Here is an 18,504-nt window from a genome sequence, read left to right as displayed (position 1 = left end):
TTGGTGCGTTTTGGTGATTCCGTAACATGAACTGTTCTCGGTGTTTCGTTCTCTGGACAAATAGACCAGTTATTTCTTAACATGAATGAGTGAGTGAGTTTAGTTTTACGCCACACTCAGCAATATTCGAGCCATATGGCGGTGGTCTGTAAATAATCGAGTCTGGACCAGAAAATCCAGTGATCAACAGCATGAGCATCGATCTGCGGGAACCGATGACATGTGTCAACCAAGTCAGCGAGCTTGACCACCCGATCCCGTTAGTCGCCTCTTACGACAAGCACAGTCGCCTTTTGTGACAAGCATAGGTTGCTGAAGACCTGTTCTACCCCGGATCTTCACGGGTCCTTAACATGGATGAATTGTTGATAGCAGAGTCCAAGAATATTAAAGTTTGTGTCTTAATTTGCTATATTTCAGCTACATTTTTCCCATTTTGAAAACTTGTGTCCCTGCTGGGTGCACGTGGACCCGGATACCCTAACTATGCACGAACAGTTAGAAACATTTATTTTTATACAGTTAAATAGTATGATAATTGGAACATGTCTTCTATACATTTTGTAAATTGCTATAGAAATTGCCATATTTATTTTCAGACGAAACATTTGGCTTGGTTAATTTACGTATACCTCTATGATTGTGAAAAACAGAAACCGACATTCGATTAATATACATGCTTACGATATAGTCCAAATTGTACAATGGAGAGGCGGTGGGGTAGCCTAGTGGTTACATCCTTCGCTCGTTACTCCAAAGACCCGGGTTCGATTCCCCACATGGGTAGAATGTGTGAATCATATTTCTGGTGTCCCCGCTGTGATATTGCAGTAATAATGCCAAAAGCGGCATAAAACTAAACTCACTCACTCAATGTACAATGGAATGTTCATAACAGACTTTTTGTTTACCACATTGGATGTGTTTTGTCGGTTTTATTTTTAATTATGTGTTAGTAAGTTCCACAATAGTGTATATCAGTGGGGTTTAGAGTACTCTATGTAGCTAGAGGCCCACCATCATCATCACCACCATGAAACCTTGCTTGGAATTGTTGTCCAATTGAAAATATTGATACAATCTTCCATGAAACAGTTTCTTTGAGATGTTTTCTGAGGGGAGTGAGCAGAGTCAATGGAAGAACATCAGTTGTCGTTTGTGTATCATGCTCTAACTCATAACAGCCAGTTTATCATGCTCTAACACATATCATTTCTCTTCCGGAGCTGGAATCCTTGCAGTGATTTCGCCATGTAATGCTATATTGGAGAAAGGTGTCTGATATCTTCTCAGGAAAGTTGAGTCCAGAGTTCACATCCATACAACATGCATGGCAATATGGTCTTGTGTACAGTGCTTGCAGATATCAACTGGTTGACTCCTTTGGGTTTCAATCCTATTCCCATCAGAGCATGCTTTAGCTTTCTTGCAGAAGTGAGTCATACTTCTTATGGCCAAAGACGACAAGATGAAACTGTGAAGGATTGAGTTCATAACTCCACTTCCTAGCATATTGAGAGACAATATCTAGCATCGACTGAAGGGCACTTGGGGATAAGGCTAACAAGGTGACGTCATCAGCTAAGCTTGGATTACCATGACTCAGATCCATGACACTGACACGACAGTTTGAAGTTTCGATTTGATCAAGGAGTTCGTCTATGAATATGAGGGTTGTAGATAGGACTCCTCCCTGTTTTACCCCTTGTTGTATTGAGAATGATCTTGACTGGGCTCCATTCACTGCAGCTGAGCTTCTCAGATCTGTATAGGCATTGAATAGAAGCTTCCATGAGAGTACCGTGATCCCGAGCTGGTGTAACAGTCCACTGCTAGACAGTGTCGAAGGCACGTTTATTATCCAAGGATGCTGCATACACGTTGTTGTCTGGTTCATTGCTGTAGTGGATAGACTCCGTAAGGTTGAATTCTGTAGTTGTACTGCCAATTCCACTTTTCGGAAGTGGAATGGTGTTTTGCTGGATCCGCTTTGTGAGTCTATTGTAGAGTAGCCCTCGTATGGGTGAGTGAGTTTAGTTTTACGCCGCACTCAGCAATATCCCAGCTATATGGCGGCGGTATGTAATAATGGAGTCTGGACCAGACAATCCAGTGATCAACAACATGAGCATCGATCTGCACAATTGGGATACGATGACATGTGTCAACTAAGTCAGTGAGCCTGACCACCCAATCCCGTTAGTTGTCTCTTACGACAAGCATGGGTTACTGAAGATCAATATTCTAAACCGGACCTTCACGGGTAGAAGCGCCTCGAACAGTGTGTATATGACTGGAAGTAACGTGAATTTTAGGTTTGTTGCTACCTTTATGGATTGGAATGATGATTACTAACTTTGTAATTTTTTAGGTTTAACTCTGGTAAGGTATCTGGTTCACTGAGGCCGTGATGTGAAGAGTCTAATGATATTAGCTTTAGCATTTCAGAGTTCTTCAGGTCAAATTGTTTGTCAAAGTTTGCATCGTCAAGGGGTGAATGAACACTTTGACTGAAATCAGCAAATGCGTTGGCTATTTCAGTTGGGACGCAGATCTCTGTGTTGTTAACCTTAAGGTGAACACAATAGTTGGTTTGTTTTCCATGTCTCTTGTTAATCATTTTCTAAAAGAATCGGAGGTCACATTCAAACGAATCCTCAAATTCTTGAAGTGATGATTCAGATAGTGCCTGTATGGCATACGTTTTTTTCTGAAATCATGTTTGAGACGGAAGCTGTCATTTCCAATTGCTTCACTGATCCACAACTGTCGTGCTTGTCTTTGTAGAGCATGGATATGTTTAAGTTCTTCTGACCAATCTGGTTTAGTGTGAGGATTAGTTCGAGAGGCTGGTAGGACAGCACCACTTGCATTGATGATACTCTCAACGATATGTTGATATTTCACATTAACATGGGAAGCACTGTCGTCACAGATGTTACGGGTGTGATGTCAGTAGTTGAGTCATGACGAAGATTCAGAGACAAAGAGAGTGGTGAATGGGCTGACACACAGTTGAGGTCGTCCTCTGGGTGTATGGTGAAGTCTGATGTAACACACGTTCCTCGGGTGCTAATATGTGATCAGGCATAGACAGGGATAAATGTGTACCCTAAACCTTAATCTTTATTTGCACTGAGAAGGCCACAGGCCTAAAGTACATAAAGTTATGTTACATTTGAGAGGAATTTAGATCAGGTAAACATAGCATAGTAAATGAACATTGAAATATTTTGGAGAAGAACTAAATTTTTACTACTTAACAGTGAGGAGAATTTTGTTAGATGTGGATGGACATAGTAACATCTTTTAATATATTTGATTCGCAACCGGTAATAAAATGGACATAGTAGGAGGAAATGTAATTCATCTTCTATTTCGTTTAAATTACAAAGTGTACATAATATATATATTTTCACTTTTTACATTCATATATCTGCCTCTTTTAATAAACAAATCATGAGAAGAACATCTGAATCGTGTCAGTGCTATTCTAAACCGTTTTACATTAACACAGGATAGATATGACTCAATGGCTATGGCAGTTTTAAACAATGAATATACATGTATTTATTTGTTTGAATATACATATGATCTGTTTGATTGGCATTTAGAAGTTGGTGACTAATAAGAAAGTAAGAAAGTTTTTGGATAACAACTTCTTTATTATATATGATGCGACGTTTCGGTATGGATTCTTATACCGTTGTCAAGCAAGAGTGAAGTGGCATTATCTCCACCCTCACCAGACGAGCCATCAACCTTTCCTCTACCAGTCCCACTACAGAAATACAGCACCTCCGCCATGTTTTCACCAAGTTCAACCACTACCCGTCGAAACTATTCGATAAAATTATCAGCACCACACTCCACCCAACAAGAAAACCGGCCTCCAAAAAACCTGAACCAGCACCTATTCGTATCTCCCTCCCCTTCATAGGGAAAACCTCTCACCACATCAGCCGTCTCCTCAAGTGAGAAGCAGGCATCGAAACCTACTTTACCAGCTCTACACCACTAAAAACCCTACTGAAAGCGAATGGCAGGAACACCTCTAAACGACAACATCAACCCAAAGGGTTTTTTTCTATAAAATCAACTGTGACTGTGGCGAGGCCTATGTAGGCGAAACCTCCCGGCCCATAAATATTAGAATCAAAGAACACTTATCATCTACCACTAAATCTGATAGAAAATCAGCAATATCAGACCACATCATCAACTGCCCCAATCACAACATAATTTGGGGCAATGTGGAGATATTATCCAAAAACCACCAGGACTTCACCAAAAGGAAACTTGCAGAAGCAGTTCAAATCCGGAGACACAAGCCCTCAATCAACAGAGACCAGGGATATCTCATCCCTTCTGCATACAATGATCTCATAAAAACAACAGATTAGAGCACCTCAGCCATCATTGTTAATTAATCTCATCAGCATGTATATTTTGTTTTTTACCTCCACCACCATTGGCTTCCTATTGTCACTACATTATTGCCACCGTGCCTTGTTGTTATTGTTAATCCCCCTCATTCAGTCCTACATGTTGTTATTACTTAATCCCTGTTCATGTATATAAGTCTGTTCTGTGCTGTAGTACTTCACTCTTGCTTGACAACGGTATAAGAATCCATACCGAAACGTCGCATCATATATAATAAAGAAGTTGTTATCCAAAAACTTTCTTACTTTCTTATGAATATACATATCTTTGAAATTTGTCGTTAAGGATTGTATGAATAATGTAGGTGATTCGACATATTGTGCATTCCATGTAATTCTAAAACCAATAGAATATAGAAAGTTTTTTTTACATTAGTTGCCCAGTTTATTTGTCCACTTTTATCATATAACAACATCGAAATAACACTTCTTGGGTAAGCGATTTGAAGGCATAATCAACAGTTTTAGCCAATATTTAATAAGTTTAATGCTTGTAAGAATGTGCATTGGATACCTACAGCATTCACCATTAATAGTGATAATGTTAACTCTGAGAAGTTTTTTTGCATGCATACAAATGGATTTTTTCAGTTTCGTCAAATTTCGTTATTCCCCAAATTTCGGCTCCATATGATAGAATTGGACTTACTTTGGCATCAATTATTTTAAAGAATGAAGAGTAGTAAATGTTACCAAGTACACTCAGCTGTTTCATAATTCCAATTAATGCTTTTTGTCCCTGTAACGCTGCATATTTTACATGCATCGTCCATGACAGGCCACTGGTGAAATACAATCCCAAATATTTATAAAAGCCAATACACTCCAGCTTCATACTTTTATATAACCAGTTTTCCTTTTTAGACAATTTGCCTCCATTTTGAATACAACAATTTTCGTTTTTTCTCTATTTACAGTTAATTTCCATTTATCGCAGTAACTTCCAAGTTCATTAATTTGATTCTGTAAGCCATTAATCGTGCTTGAGAATATAACAATGACATCTGCAAATAACAATAGGAAAATATGAACTATATCAGGGTGGAGTTGAATCCCGTGTACACAATTCGTTTCGACTTGTGCCAACTCATTTATGAAAAAGGAAAATAGAAATGGGCTTAGTATACAACCTTGTCTTACACCATTTTGCATGTCAAATGTTTCTGAGAAATTATGATTACTTTTTAATGCAGGCCTTAACCTTTGCATAAATATTGCATAAAAGTTTACTCATTTTACCACTGAGGCCGTGGGTATAAAATAGAAGCCAAAGTATTTTTCGTTGTACTGAATCAAAAGCTTTTGAAAAATCTACAAATAATGTTTAGAATTGTCCCCTTTTTGTTTTAGATACTTTTGAATAATACTTATTATCTACTGTCGTATATCCCTGTCTGAAGCCAGCTTTATACCCGATTCCGTTAGTCGGCTCTTACAAGTATGGGTTACTGAAGACCCATTCTAACCCGGATCCTCACGGGTAAAAAAACCCAGCAAACCATAACTGTTCAAGATATGATTATCATTACATATAAGACTTGTGTAAAAACACTGTATATTGTAGTTATAAGATCAATTCAATTTATCATCGTAATTTTTAACACTTATTGTTCGCTCCAGTAATCAGTTCGAATTTTGCCGCGATCTACAGGTTACGTCATAAATAAATGTGCAGTTGATTCTGAGATTTATGTTTATGTTATAATGTATTATAGTATAAATGACTATTTCATAATACTAAGGCATGTTACTGGACATTTGGTAGACTGCTATACGTATTTCCAAGTAGAAGTGACATGATCCATATCATCTCATTCCAAATCAGTTGCAGAAATAACAGACTGAACATTTTGAGAGTTAGAGAGTGAGAGTTTTGGGGACATTTTACGATTCCATAAACGTTTATTACAGTTCTGACAATTACAGCGCAGCATTATTGGCTCTGCCTTTGCACATAGTAATGATTTTAAAAGTTTATCAATTAAAAATGTAGAAACTATAGAAGTAATATAAACGGTCAAAACTGACGAGCAGTCACTATAGCATACGTCCTTGTAGTTACTTCACTCATACTTGTAATGTCAAATGAGTAAAGATTTGTGATGACTTTCTTTAAAACCCGTTATATCTATAGATCTCTTCAAAACCGACGGTTTGGATGCAAACATTCTGAGGACCACGTCCCCCAGCAGAAGCAAAGTGTCATTTAGTTCTGAGCAGTTTGTTTATGAGCATCCGCCAAACTAATGTTTCGTGCGAGTTACATTCTGTTGATGTCCATTTGGGTACATGGGCGAAGAGCAACATGTGTTAGGCCATATATACTCCTCACAAAAAAAATTCAGCAACAAGTATTTTCAGTGTAATATATTTATCGATCTCGATATAGATTTTTGCCAACATGTTACTGAAAGGTAAATATTCAAAGAATACATAACCTTCAGTGACTGTCAAATTGATTTATCGGATAACATGGATATCACCGGAACACTACCACCCTCAGATCCATGTAAAATGTGTGTCATGAATGTGCTCCACTCTTCATGCATGCACCCTGATCGGTGTAAACCTACCTGTAAGCATTCCTCTGCTACAAGCGGGTCCTAACTTCATCTTTATGGATGATGCCCGAGAAAGTTTGTTAATGATGTCTAGAACAACAAAATCACACATATGGACTGGCCTGCAAGGTCACCTGCTCTTAATCCCATTGAACATTATAGAAAATCCTGTTTACGGTCTCCATGTTCACCCCAAGACGGGATGACCTTGAGCAGGCGTTACAGAGAATGGCAGAACATTCCACAACAGCAACTTTAAAGGCTCATTTGGTCAATGCAAACACTTGTAGAAGCCTGCGTTTGTGCTCACGGTCATACGCGTTACTGAACACTGTTAAGAACGGACTGGAACCTTATTGTTAACATTTTGCTCCATCAGTGCAGCTCAGTTTGCACGACTGTTTCACGGGTACATGCTTTTGATGATTTGTTAGTATCATTGCCCATGATCATTTCATGTTGTTAATCGTGTGTACATATGTTTCACCTTTCTATTGCATCATTCCATGACTTGCAATTTCAATAAATGAAAATGTAATGACTAAATATTTGTGTTGCTTAACTGGAGTATATACAAAAATTCAAATACTCCTTTCTCATTAACGGCCGACCCAAAATGCAACCCGACCCGGACGTTTGCACTGCCAAGTTCTAATTTTCTGAGGAAAGGTGTAAATTTCCACAGAAAGCAAGGGGTGTTGGACACGATATAACATTTAATACAATCGGCCGCCCCACCAGTATTTTGAAAACTGATGAGAAACAAGATTGTTTTTTTAAATGTGGCTTTACCTAGCACCGACCACGAGGGGCTTGCCTCAATATTGCCAGAGGGTGTCACTATGACTTTTATCGTTAAGATTTGTCACAATGATTGTCCTTTTATGAAATACCACTAGTGACCGCACCAGTACCTGGTGTTGCCAGCCTTGCAGGGACAAAAGTCTCATACTGGCGATCAAGCATCGAATTGTCGGCATTGCAATTCACTACCATTCCTCACGAGTGGCTTTGTCCTCTCCTGCACAGGACGATCAAGCTCGAAAGTGGATTGAGGATTGTCGGTGTACGGCATCTCATGGTACGTGCAACAGCCAAAATAGACTGGCCGGCGTGGAGCATGCAAATTGCACGTCACCAATGCTAAGGCGTGGTAATTTTGTTAGTCTTCAGGATTAAAAGTGTTCTTTTAAAAAATAACAGCACTTTCTGTACGCGTTGGTGGTTAGGCACCTGAAAATTGTGGTTCAGAGACCCCGCAGAAGTGCAAGTCGAGTTTTCACAAACGAGAATATGTTTTACCCCAACAGATGAAATGTGCGGCGTCAGGTTGGATCTGGCCATTTGTGTTCGCCCCCATATAAAGTACCTTGTGCTCCTATTTCTCAAGTCAATTGATTTCTGCGAGTGTAAAGTTGTTTAGTATGAGAAACAACTATCAATGGCATTGTTGGAACCAGTTGTGGTCCTTTGCACGAAACTTTCATGTTTTATCTGACAGCAAGGAGTTACGAATACCGTGGCCCAGCTTCTTGCTTCAGATATGCATTGCGAGTTTGACCTGAACTTTACACAATCAGGTGTAAAACATATTGGGCATATAAACTACCCATCAAAGGTTTAGACTCACTGGTGTATATGTAGCCACTTACTTCAGTCCAACTTTTCTAACCTGGATTTTGCAAAATATTCCATTCAGTTGGTACTGTTTACACATGAACGATGCATTGTAAAACAAAATCGTAACGTTGAAAAAAGATTATCGTCATGACTTCAGTAAATGATAAAAATCAGTAAAAATTGGCGAAATCTTAACAAAACTTCACACCAAAACGCAGCTGTTCACATGAACGTGATTTGCACATTTTTAGCAATGTGATGCATGATCCTCGTAGAATTCATCTGCATAACGTTTGCAGTTGGTTCCTACAAGTTAAATGAGAAATTCTTCTCCTATGCAACTATATTTATATTTGTAAAGAACATAGCGAGTGCTTTAAGCGAGTCTAAATTTTTGATGGGTAGTATATACGACTAATGCGGTGCTAAATGCAGGATATCTATGTATCTACTGAACAGTCGGGAGGGCGATGGATGGATATGTATTGTATTGAAAGACTTGTTTTTGTTAACGTGAACAAGGTCGTGTAAAAACTAATCTCCAAAATAAGACTAACGTTTATTGACAACCAACCACCCTGTACATTTTTCAACCTTTATAGGTTGTGTAGGTCACGGGACAACCTAGATGAACGACGCTGGTTGGTGTTGACGTTGTGCTGGACAGTAAATCCGTTGTCCGTCAAGGTGTAAGGTTCTGTGATCATATTGGTCTTCCATCCGGATATGAAAGACTGCAGTCTTCCAACTGAAAACATGAAGCACGTCTCGATTGTTTAACACAGCCATGGGCAAGAGTCTAGCTTTGTGGCCACCTGCAAACGTGATTAGTCTTATCTCAACTGCCGCTCGGTGTAAAGAATTAGAAGATAACTAGAGCATCATTACGTTTTGTGAACTGAAAGGTGGTTTCCTTACCTAGACTTGCGTCTCTGCGTCTCCGTACCACTTTCTGTGATGAACAGGATGGCTGAAAGTGACGTGTCCGACATAAATAATTTTGGCAAGAATTCAGTTCTAAGGGTCACTGATGTTATTTCCTCAGTCATATAGGATTTATAGAAACTATAAATAGTAATAGTGCCGACTAAAGTATCTTTGTGATTGAACTTGGTCCGATTATGTGACAAAGTAACTTTCCTCAACAGGTTTAGACAGCCAAGATGATACCGTTAAGTAAACGTAACTATTTTCAAAGGAATCTCCTCCTTATCTACCCGCAACTTCAATTTCTCCCCCTCCCCCTCCAACACAGAAAATACTTACACCATTGCATTTTACAGCACAGATTGTAAAGTTACATTCGAACCGGAGCGTCCAGTCACCATTGACGGTGAACACCTTGAAGAAAGGGCTGAACGAACGCCTGTCGGCAGTGATGAAGCCTTCATTCTTATTGATGATCATGCCGTCCCCACAGCTGAAAAGTATCAACAGGAGGTCAAGACAGTGATGCAGGATATGATGCATGAAAGTGAACTATTGAACCTACCTATAGGGACAAGAGCGGATACAGCTTTGAGAAAAAAAGGGGGGGGGGACCATTGAAACTCATTTTTACGAGAGTTTCAAAGGTCCTTTAATAAACGTTCAGGACAAGACGGTGGGGTTGGGTGCGCACCCCAGCAAACACTGAAGTCTGTGATTGAGTCTTGACCAGACAATGCAGCGATCTACATCGAATTGGGATACGATGACAGTTGCTGACACCCCACCCCGTTAGTCGCCTCTTACAAGCATTCAAGAATCTTATAGGAATAAGACAGTTCATGACAATATAGTACTTTTGTCATTAAAAAAACTGGGCAATGAAATAGAACTTAGGAGACGTGAATAGTATCCGAGTCCTTAAGTAAATCAATAGTCAGTTGTTGGTCTTGCAGATGTCAATACTTCGCAATTTAAAGTTGCAAAACTCGTCTTTTGGGGCAGGTCGAATTGGGTCATTAAAGAAAAGTTTTTAAACAGTCACGAATCGTTGTGCCTACCCAGCTCTCAATAGGGAGTATCTGTTTCCTTTAGAATCCATTGCGTCACACGACTCCACTTGTATGCCTAAGTCCGTCTTTGCTGAAATGGACGTAAAGAGGTTAGGCCACTTCCAGTGTCGTGACAAAAGTATTCGCGATTTGGCAAATATGGCCGTTCGACTTTGAAACGTCGAAGTATTTTGTCTCTTGCCGCAAATACTGAACAGATTTTCATGTTTGACAAGTCGCTTGTGAGCTTGATATACGATTAGTGCGCATGTGCAATGACGTCATATGTCGTCTGCTTGGAATGCAGAAATAGTCTGCTGTAAACGGGCCGAAAAATCAAAGAACTAATCAGTACGAAAGAACTAATTGTGGATTTTAAACGGAATGGAAAGAACTTCCGACATTGTAAAATTATTAGGTGTACCTGAAATCAACAATTCGGTATGTTTGGCAAAAATATTTGAATCATGGTAATGTTGAAAACAGCCGACGAAGTGGTAGGCCGAGATTGATAGTGAACATGTTTTGTTCAGTGTCCGCAAGAATAGATTTAACATCCTTAGAGACATTAGCCATGATTGTAATGTTGGTCAACATCAACAAGTAAACAGTAGAACAATTCAAGAGTTTTGCATCGGAATGGTGTTTTTCATCGGGTTATTAGAAAGCGCCTTGTTGTGAAGGAAGTGAACAGAAGGAAACTACTTCACTGGTGTTTGGAGAGGAGAATTTGGACAGTACAAAATGAGTGGGAACAGGTGATATTCAGTGATGAATCGCAGGTAGTTATTGGTCAGAATGGAAGAGTTTTCGTTTGGAGAAGTGCGCATGGAGCCTATCGCCCCGAATGCATGATTTACTCGAAACAGGCCATCAGTAATGATCTGTGGTCATTTAACTTGGTACGGTGTTGGCACCTTGTGTCGTGTCACATGGTGAAATTCTTGAAGACAACCTCTGGCCCGTTATAGCTCGGAACTTCAACAACCCATTGCATCGGGCACTAATTATACAGGAATACAAGTGTTACAACGCTGTAAATTGCATGACTTGGCCTGCACAGTCTCCCGATCTCAATATTGAAAATTTATGGCTACACATCAAAAGAACACAACAGTGACGATCACAATCTATCCTGACCACTGACTAACTGCATGAGGCCATCTACGATGTCTGGACAAATATCACTCTACACTATGTTAGAAACATATGAATCAATTCCACGGATTATGGCCTGCAACCGCTCTAAGGGGGAACTTGACCAAGTACTGAGGTATGACAATTCTTTTGAAATATTGCTGTTTAAAGTATTCATACGGTCTTGTGTTTACTTCCGTCATTTTGAAAAGTCGCGAATATTTGTCTCCACGCTGTATCAATGTGGGGATTGCCCATAAAACGCGTATCATAAAAGATTCTTGCAGTTAATTCGGAAATCTTATGGCATGCAAGAAATTAAGGGTTGATATTAAGCAATGTAGTAAGGGAATGTGGCAGGTTTTCACTACAAGTCAGGGTATTCTTGGCATTATGCAGATGGAGAGCGACAAAGTTGCCGAAAAGAAGTGTCACCAGTGTGTGGCCCAGTGTAGGCAGTTGTGCTTAATCCTGCTGTTAAAGTACTCGCGGAAATAGAAAATGTTTGTGGCGTAGTTTAGAACACAACTAAAGGTTGATCATATAAATATTCAATTACTATCGCTTTTCCACCAATTTGTTTTAATCAGTTTGCAAAATCTGAAAGTTTATAGGAGGAGAGCAAATCGTCAGTTTTACTCCTTGAAATTTCAAAGGAAATATGAACGTCTGAGGCAAGCTACAGTATGCAAATGTGCTCGCTTTAGTTCGCGTACATAATATATATCTTCAGAAAAAACGTCCTACAATTCAAAAACCTTTTTATCCTAACCGATATGCAAAAATGATTCAGGATTTTCACGGTTCATTTTTTTATGCCTGTACTCTTGTTGAAAGTACTATTTTTACTACTTTCATAGCTTTTGAGAAATCACTATGGCAACGCACGTGGAAATGCATCTTGCCGTCTTATCAGTGATGTTGGTAGTTAGTTCCCATTGTTGATTGACGTAAGTTGTAATACGTTTCAAAATTTGTTGATATGGACGTTTTTGTTTGTTCTTGTAAAAATGTTATTTTGGATGATAGGACCAAATTAAAAGGTCATACTGTATTATTTGTGAATACCTATTTTTTTTAATGTAATAAATATATGCCAAAAAACATGTTTTTATTTCCCTCGAGTACTTAAAGTACTATCACCCGGGTTACTATGGAGAAGTGTTCAGAGACTTACGAGCAAGTGGTAATTTGTCGACTATGGTAGTATAGTTAGTAGCGAACCGGAATTGAAATGCAAATTATGGACCTCATTGGAGGTACTATGAACTGCTACTTCAAACTGCAATCCATGCCCTCGAACTTGTACAGGCAGAGGCTACTGGGGAGCAACTTTAACTGTAAACCAACGGGGTGTAAACATGAGTGCTTACTGTAGGTTCGTGCCATGAGTCGGACGCTCTTGCCAGTCGGTATGTTCCCTGTGAGTGCGGCGCCCTTGACATCAACCAAGTATATCTTGACCACGGACTGGCTGGGAGGTGCCTTATTGCCTTCTATGACCTTTGGAGCACTTACACTGAAACATTAGGATAAAAATATAATTTTCAGAGAAAACTGAGTAGCGAGTGAGTATAGTTTTACGTCACTTTAAGCAATATAGCAATATCACGACACGGCGGGGGGGGACCACCAATGAGCTTTACACATTGTGCCCATGGGGAATCGAACCCGGGTCTTCGGCGTTACGAGCGAAGACCTTAACCACTGGACTACCCCACCGTCGCCTAAACTGAGGACATGTCAAGCAGGTGATTTGTAGACTATCACTTCTGTTTTTGCTGGGAGTTCTCATGCGCTGGAGTTTGGGTGATGAAATTTGTTTCAGATTGAACTGGATGTTGCTACTCCATGGTGATGACAAGGCGGGATGAAGCGCTTAACTGACCGAGGTTCTGTGCTGTAGTGGAATACGTAACTTTGTGTGGTAATGTTACGGTTAGAGGCTAAAATACCACCTTAATAACTTTGCCGAAATACATTACCCGTCAAGATTTTAGAACAGTTGACTAAATTGATACAAGTATATTAAAGTCTAAACTATCTTGCTAAATATTCTATACTGTTCATGCCTACTGTGTACAGACGAACTGATGTATTGTACAACAAATTCGTAACGTTGAAAAGATGGTCACGAGTTCAATAAATGGTGAAACGGTGACAATTGGCAAAACTTTACACCAAAACGCAGGTGCTTACATGCACGATATTTGCACATGCCTTTCAGCATTTTGATGCACGATCCTCGTGCAATTCATCTGCATAATGTTTGTAGTTCCAAGTCAGTGGAGAAATTCAAGTTGGATGCAACATACATGTAACTGTTCTAAGCGAGTCTAAACTGTCGACGGGTGGTATATTACATTTACACCTGTATGAACATTGAAGCTGGACGAGACAGGAATGCGCCACTGTAAATGCTAAATCTGTTAGGGTTTGTACGGGCAATGCTGCTACTGTGAGATACATCTATAGCACTATTTGTAAGATGTATCCGAGGGACTTGGTAAAGGTTACCTTATTGTTTCGTTGCATATTCAGTACAAGATGAATACTGACCCTGGAACGATCTTCAGAGGACCACTGTCTTTCTTGCCCTTTGGTTGGAAGGTACATGTAATAGTGTACTCCTCGTCAGACTGGTGAAGACGACTGCCGGGCTCGCCGAAGGCCACGATCACTAGAATTGTGTAGACTAAGGAATCTCGCTTTTTCTAATAGGGAAGAAAATGGCAAGGTTTTCAGCAATCGGGTCACAATGCCATTTCTTTAACATTGTGAATAACGAATATACTTTTTGGGGGCGGTCTGTAAATAATCGAATCTGACAGATAATCTAGTGATTAACATCGATGTACGCAATTGGGATACGACGACACGTGTAACCAAGTCAGCAAGCTTGACCATCGAATCTGTTAATCGCCCGTCAGGTGTAGCTCAAGATGAATTCTAACCTAGGTTGTCATGGCTTGCAACACATGTTTCAGTGAAATTACTACCGATGGATAAAGGCTGTATCTTGACAGGCTAAACAAGGTTTACCGTCAGTTTGATAGCAAGTGAACCTTTACAGCAACGCAAGCTTCAGCCCGGTTCCCTGGGTCTGTTGCGCTTGCTGGTGTCAACTACAAAAGTCGGCTTTGTCAAGTGTCGGGAAAGCGATGTATATACACAATACCTGCCCAACTAGTGGAGAGTTATCACCACCGTGGGGATGCATAGCTGTCACAATACACTCATTAAGCATTATTTGTTTAGTTTTACGCTGCACTCACCAATATTCCAGCTATATGGCGGCGATCTGTAGATAATCTAGTCTGGACTAGACAAATCCAGTGATGAACAGCATGAGCATCGATTTGCTAAATTGGGAACTCATGACATTGGTCAACCAAGTCAGCGAGCCTGACCACCCGATCCAGTTAGTTGCGTCTTACGACACGCATGGGTTACTGAAGATCAATATTCTAACCCCGACCTTCACGGGTAATGTGACAGTGAACTACTGTTGACACAAACTTCGAAAGCCCTGTCGGCACAATGCAACAAAAGTGGCCGAACACATGTTTCTTTCCAAAAAACAAGGGAGGCAATATTTGTGAAGGTTTTGGCAGTACACATACCTTGTATTTACAGACAGACTTCCCTCCCTTGCCGGGGTAGGATATGGGCACTGCATAGTTGACTCCATCTTTGGACCTGAACTTGACTTGGGTTCCCCCGGCACATATGGCCTTAGCTTCAGCACTGAAGTCCGTCATGAGGTTGACGACACCGTCCTCGATCCCGTTAGAACCACAGTCGGGAGTAACTGAAGGTTATAAAAATGGCACTGTATAATGAAGGAACACTGCAAACAATACACATTCTGATAACTACACGAAGTTGTAGACTGATGAGCGATTATGTTTACACCGCCTTTAGGAATATTCACATCACGGGATACTACAAATCTTCACACATTGTACCCATGTGGGGAATCGAACCCGTGACGAGCAAACGCTTTATCTACAAGGCTATCCCACCGCCCCGTAGGGTGAGTTTAGTTTACGCCGCACTCAGCAATATTCCAGCTACAAGGCGGCTGTTTGTAAATAATCCAGTCTGGACCAGACGATCCAGTGATCGACAGCATGAGCATCGATCTGCACAATTGGGAACCGATGACATGTCTCAACCAACACAGGGACAAGCATGGGATACTGAAGAGCAATATTCTAACCCGGACTTTCACGGGTAGCCCCGTAAGACTGGTGAACGAGACTTGGGTAGAACCTTCCATCATCGCTTCAGTTTTGGTGAAAGATGGGTTACAAAAAAACAAACGTAAACAATCCTGAAACAGGATAAGAGTGATGCTTACTGTCAAGAATATAGCCGGGTGGGATTGCCGATCTGACGTAGCTTGCCTGAAACATACCGTTAAAGATGCGTCATCAACCAAACTACAAATGCATAAAAACGCAATCATTGTACTAGGCCATTCATGTTCAATTTTGTAACTTTTGCATAGAATGTCCATAACGGTGGTCTATGAATACTGAGCTGGTACTCTGGAACCGTCTCTGAATTTTACACAGTATTTCATAGAGTATACTGGCCTCTACGCTAACTGAAACAGATCACATGATTGCACTTGCAATTGATTAATCGTCAAGTAAAATGCAATAGCAATTTATATTTTAATGCTTTGTTTTAAAAGCAATAGACACATCGTTTGTAGCGATAACTGAAAACCGAAACTAGTTTTTTAAAACTCACCAATCCGTGAAGATATTTAAGTACTTCATATGAGCCGTTGGCATAGACGGAGAATTGGACAATGGGGATGCCAGAACTTTCACTTCCCAGGCATTTCACGCACGTGCATTTTAGGGCAAGTGTCCGACCAGATCTTATTTCATATTGAGACTTTGCTAAGGATCAAACCATTGATTCAACAGAAAACTATGTGGGGTCTAATTTGGTTTAAATATCTAAGCCTATTGTAAGCATTGATTCTAGGATTCAGCACGTCACTGCATCTTGTGGATCCCGTACCTACTATTGACAGGTAGTTTGTACCTGTCAAAGACTCGTTCCATGATTTGCAAAATGGTTGAGTGGTGCCAAAACATTATGGTCACTCATGTATCAAGTGCATAAGGCTAGATTAAAGTGGCTGTTTGCCTAAAGAGGGGTTACCATATTATTTATCTAGTTTTAAAATGGTTACTATAAATCTATGTTTAAGTAATGTTGGGAATTTGTGATCCTTAGCACCGTGCACCTTAGACCAGAAATGTGCTTCACACATTGTATATATACCCACGTGGGGGAATCGAAACCGGGTCTTCGGCGTGACGAGCCAACGCATTAACTACTAGGCTACCCAACCGCCCCTCTAATGGTTTTGACGAGGCCCGGTTTGAAATATTCAAGCAAGGTCACGATCGCCTTCAAATTACCAGATCGATAATCAACATGAGCGACTTGTGGTTTCCTCAGCAAGAATATCACGTTCTGGGTTATGAATTAATTTAGAAGTTACTTACCGCCAAGCAGAGAATCACCAAGACTGTGCAGGAAAATGCCATTTTTATCCTACAAAGGAAACATAAGTCAGCGTTTTAAGTATGGCTATTAACTGGAATTGTGGTCACGCCCTTGCCCACAATATCGCTTATTGCAATACCAATAAACTAAAACCACAATAAATTCCTACCTTGATGTTTGTGCCCACAGTTCTGCGCTCGCAACGGCGGTTTGCAATCGGCAAGAGCATAGAACGCGTTCAGCGTTCGTTTATATGGCGCTCGTGTGCGTGGAACACGTGCAGAAACGCCAGGTTGCGTTTTGTTGACCCTACCAGCGCAATCTGTTCACAACCCTTGTTGAGTGAATGAGTTAAAATATCTCAGCCATATCGTGACGAGTAGTGAGTGAGTGAGTTCAGTTTTACGCCACACTCAGCAATATTCCAGCTATATGGTGGCAGTCTGTAAATAATCGAGTCTGGACCAGACAATCCAGTGATCAACAACATGGGCATCGGTCTGAGCAATTGGCAACCGATGACATGTGTCAACCAAGCCAGCTAGCCTGACCACCCGATCCCGTTAGTCGCCTCTTACGACAAACGGGATTCGTGATGAGTATAACCCTTATAAAATTGTGAATGAGTTAAGCTTAACACCGCTTTTAGGGTCGTGTCATCTTAGTGTGGGAGTGAAGATTAAGCGATGAAAGCCTCAGACCTTTACATGTACCATTTTGGTGAAACTCACAAACCAAGAAACATAATCGGGACAAAATGGGATTCGAACCCACATTTGTAGGGGACAGTGTAATTTACTTTGAAACATTGTTCTGATAATATTGTTCCCCTTTTTCTATTAAGATGACCCGCGAAGATCCGGGTTTGAATTGATCTTCAGTAACCCGTGCTTGTCGTAAAACGGGATCGGGTGGTCAGGCTAGCTGGCTTGGTTGACACATGTCATCGGTTCCCAATTGCGTATATTGATGCTCATGGTGTTGATCACTGGATTGTCTGCTCCAGACTCAATTATTTACATGCAGCCGCCATATAGCGGGAATATTGCTGAGTGCGGCGTAAAACGAAACTCACTCACTCTATTAAGATTCAATTGAAGGCAGTTGTGTGCTACAAAAAACCGTTTCTGCGGTTTCACCCCGCCGCGACAGATAACAACTTTTGCGCTTTCAATGATGGTGGTTTCTTGTACAACTTTTTTGTTGGAGTCGGGGAATTTTTCAAAT

At 40.5% G+C, this 18,504-nt stretch overlaps 1 protein-coding gene across 1 annotated transcript; it reads right to left on the bottom strand.

Annotated features, from left to right (window-relative positions):
- Positions 1 to 9,166: 9,166 nt before the first annotated feature.
- Positions 9,167 to 17,551, bottom strand: LOC124266765 (vitelline envelope sperm lysin receptor-like). The gene is made up of 10 exons (XM_046701558.1): positions 17,447 to 17,551; positions 17,277 to 17,325; positions 16,106 to 16,151; positions 15,366 to 15,553; positions 14,302 to 14,456; positions 13,116 to 13,261; positions 10,615 to 10,696; positions 9,893 to 10,046; positions 9,545 to 9,596; positions 9,167 to 9,374 (listed from the first exon to the last, which is right to left on the bottom strand). The coding sequence occupies exons 2-10, from the start codon at positions 17,316 to 17,318 to the stop codon at positions 9,223 to 9,225; spliced, it is 1,017 nt and encodes a 338-aa protein (XP_046557514.1). The 5' UTR covers positions 17,319 to 17,325; positions 17,447 to 17,551; the 3' UTR covers positions 9,167 to 9,222.
- Between the last annotated feature and the right edge of the window lie 953 nt (positions 17,552 to 18,504).

This window comes from Haliotis rubra, unplaced genomic scaffold (assembly GCF_003918875.1).
Source record: "Haliotis rubra isolate DU_JTF1 unplaced genomic scaffold, ASM391887v1 Scf128, whole genome shotgun sequence".
Lineage (NCBI taxonomy): Eukaryota > Metazoa > Mollusca > Gastropoda > Lepetellida > Haliotidae > Haliotis > Haliotis rubra.
This window is presented reverse-complemented; position numbering and strand designations above follow the sequence as displayed.

What these genes read in the sequence shown, in the direction of transcription:
- LOC124266765 (XM_046701558.1), bottom strand. Translation starts at nt 17,318, where the DNA reads ATGGCATTTTCCTGCACAGTCTTGGTGATTCTCTGCTTGGCG. An exon ending in CCTCTGAAGATCGTTCCAGG is followed by an intron (nt 13,262 to 14,301) that starts GTCAGTATTCAT and finishes CTAATGTTTCAG; the next exon opens with TGTAAGTGCTCCAAAGGTCA. An exon ending in TACTCCCTATTGAGAGCTGG is followed by an intron (nt 10,047 to 10,614) that starts GTAGGCACAACG and finishes GATACTTTTCAG; the next exon opens with CTGTGGGGACGGCATGATCA.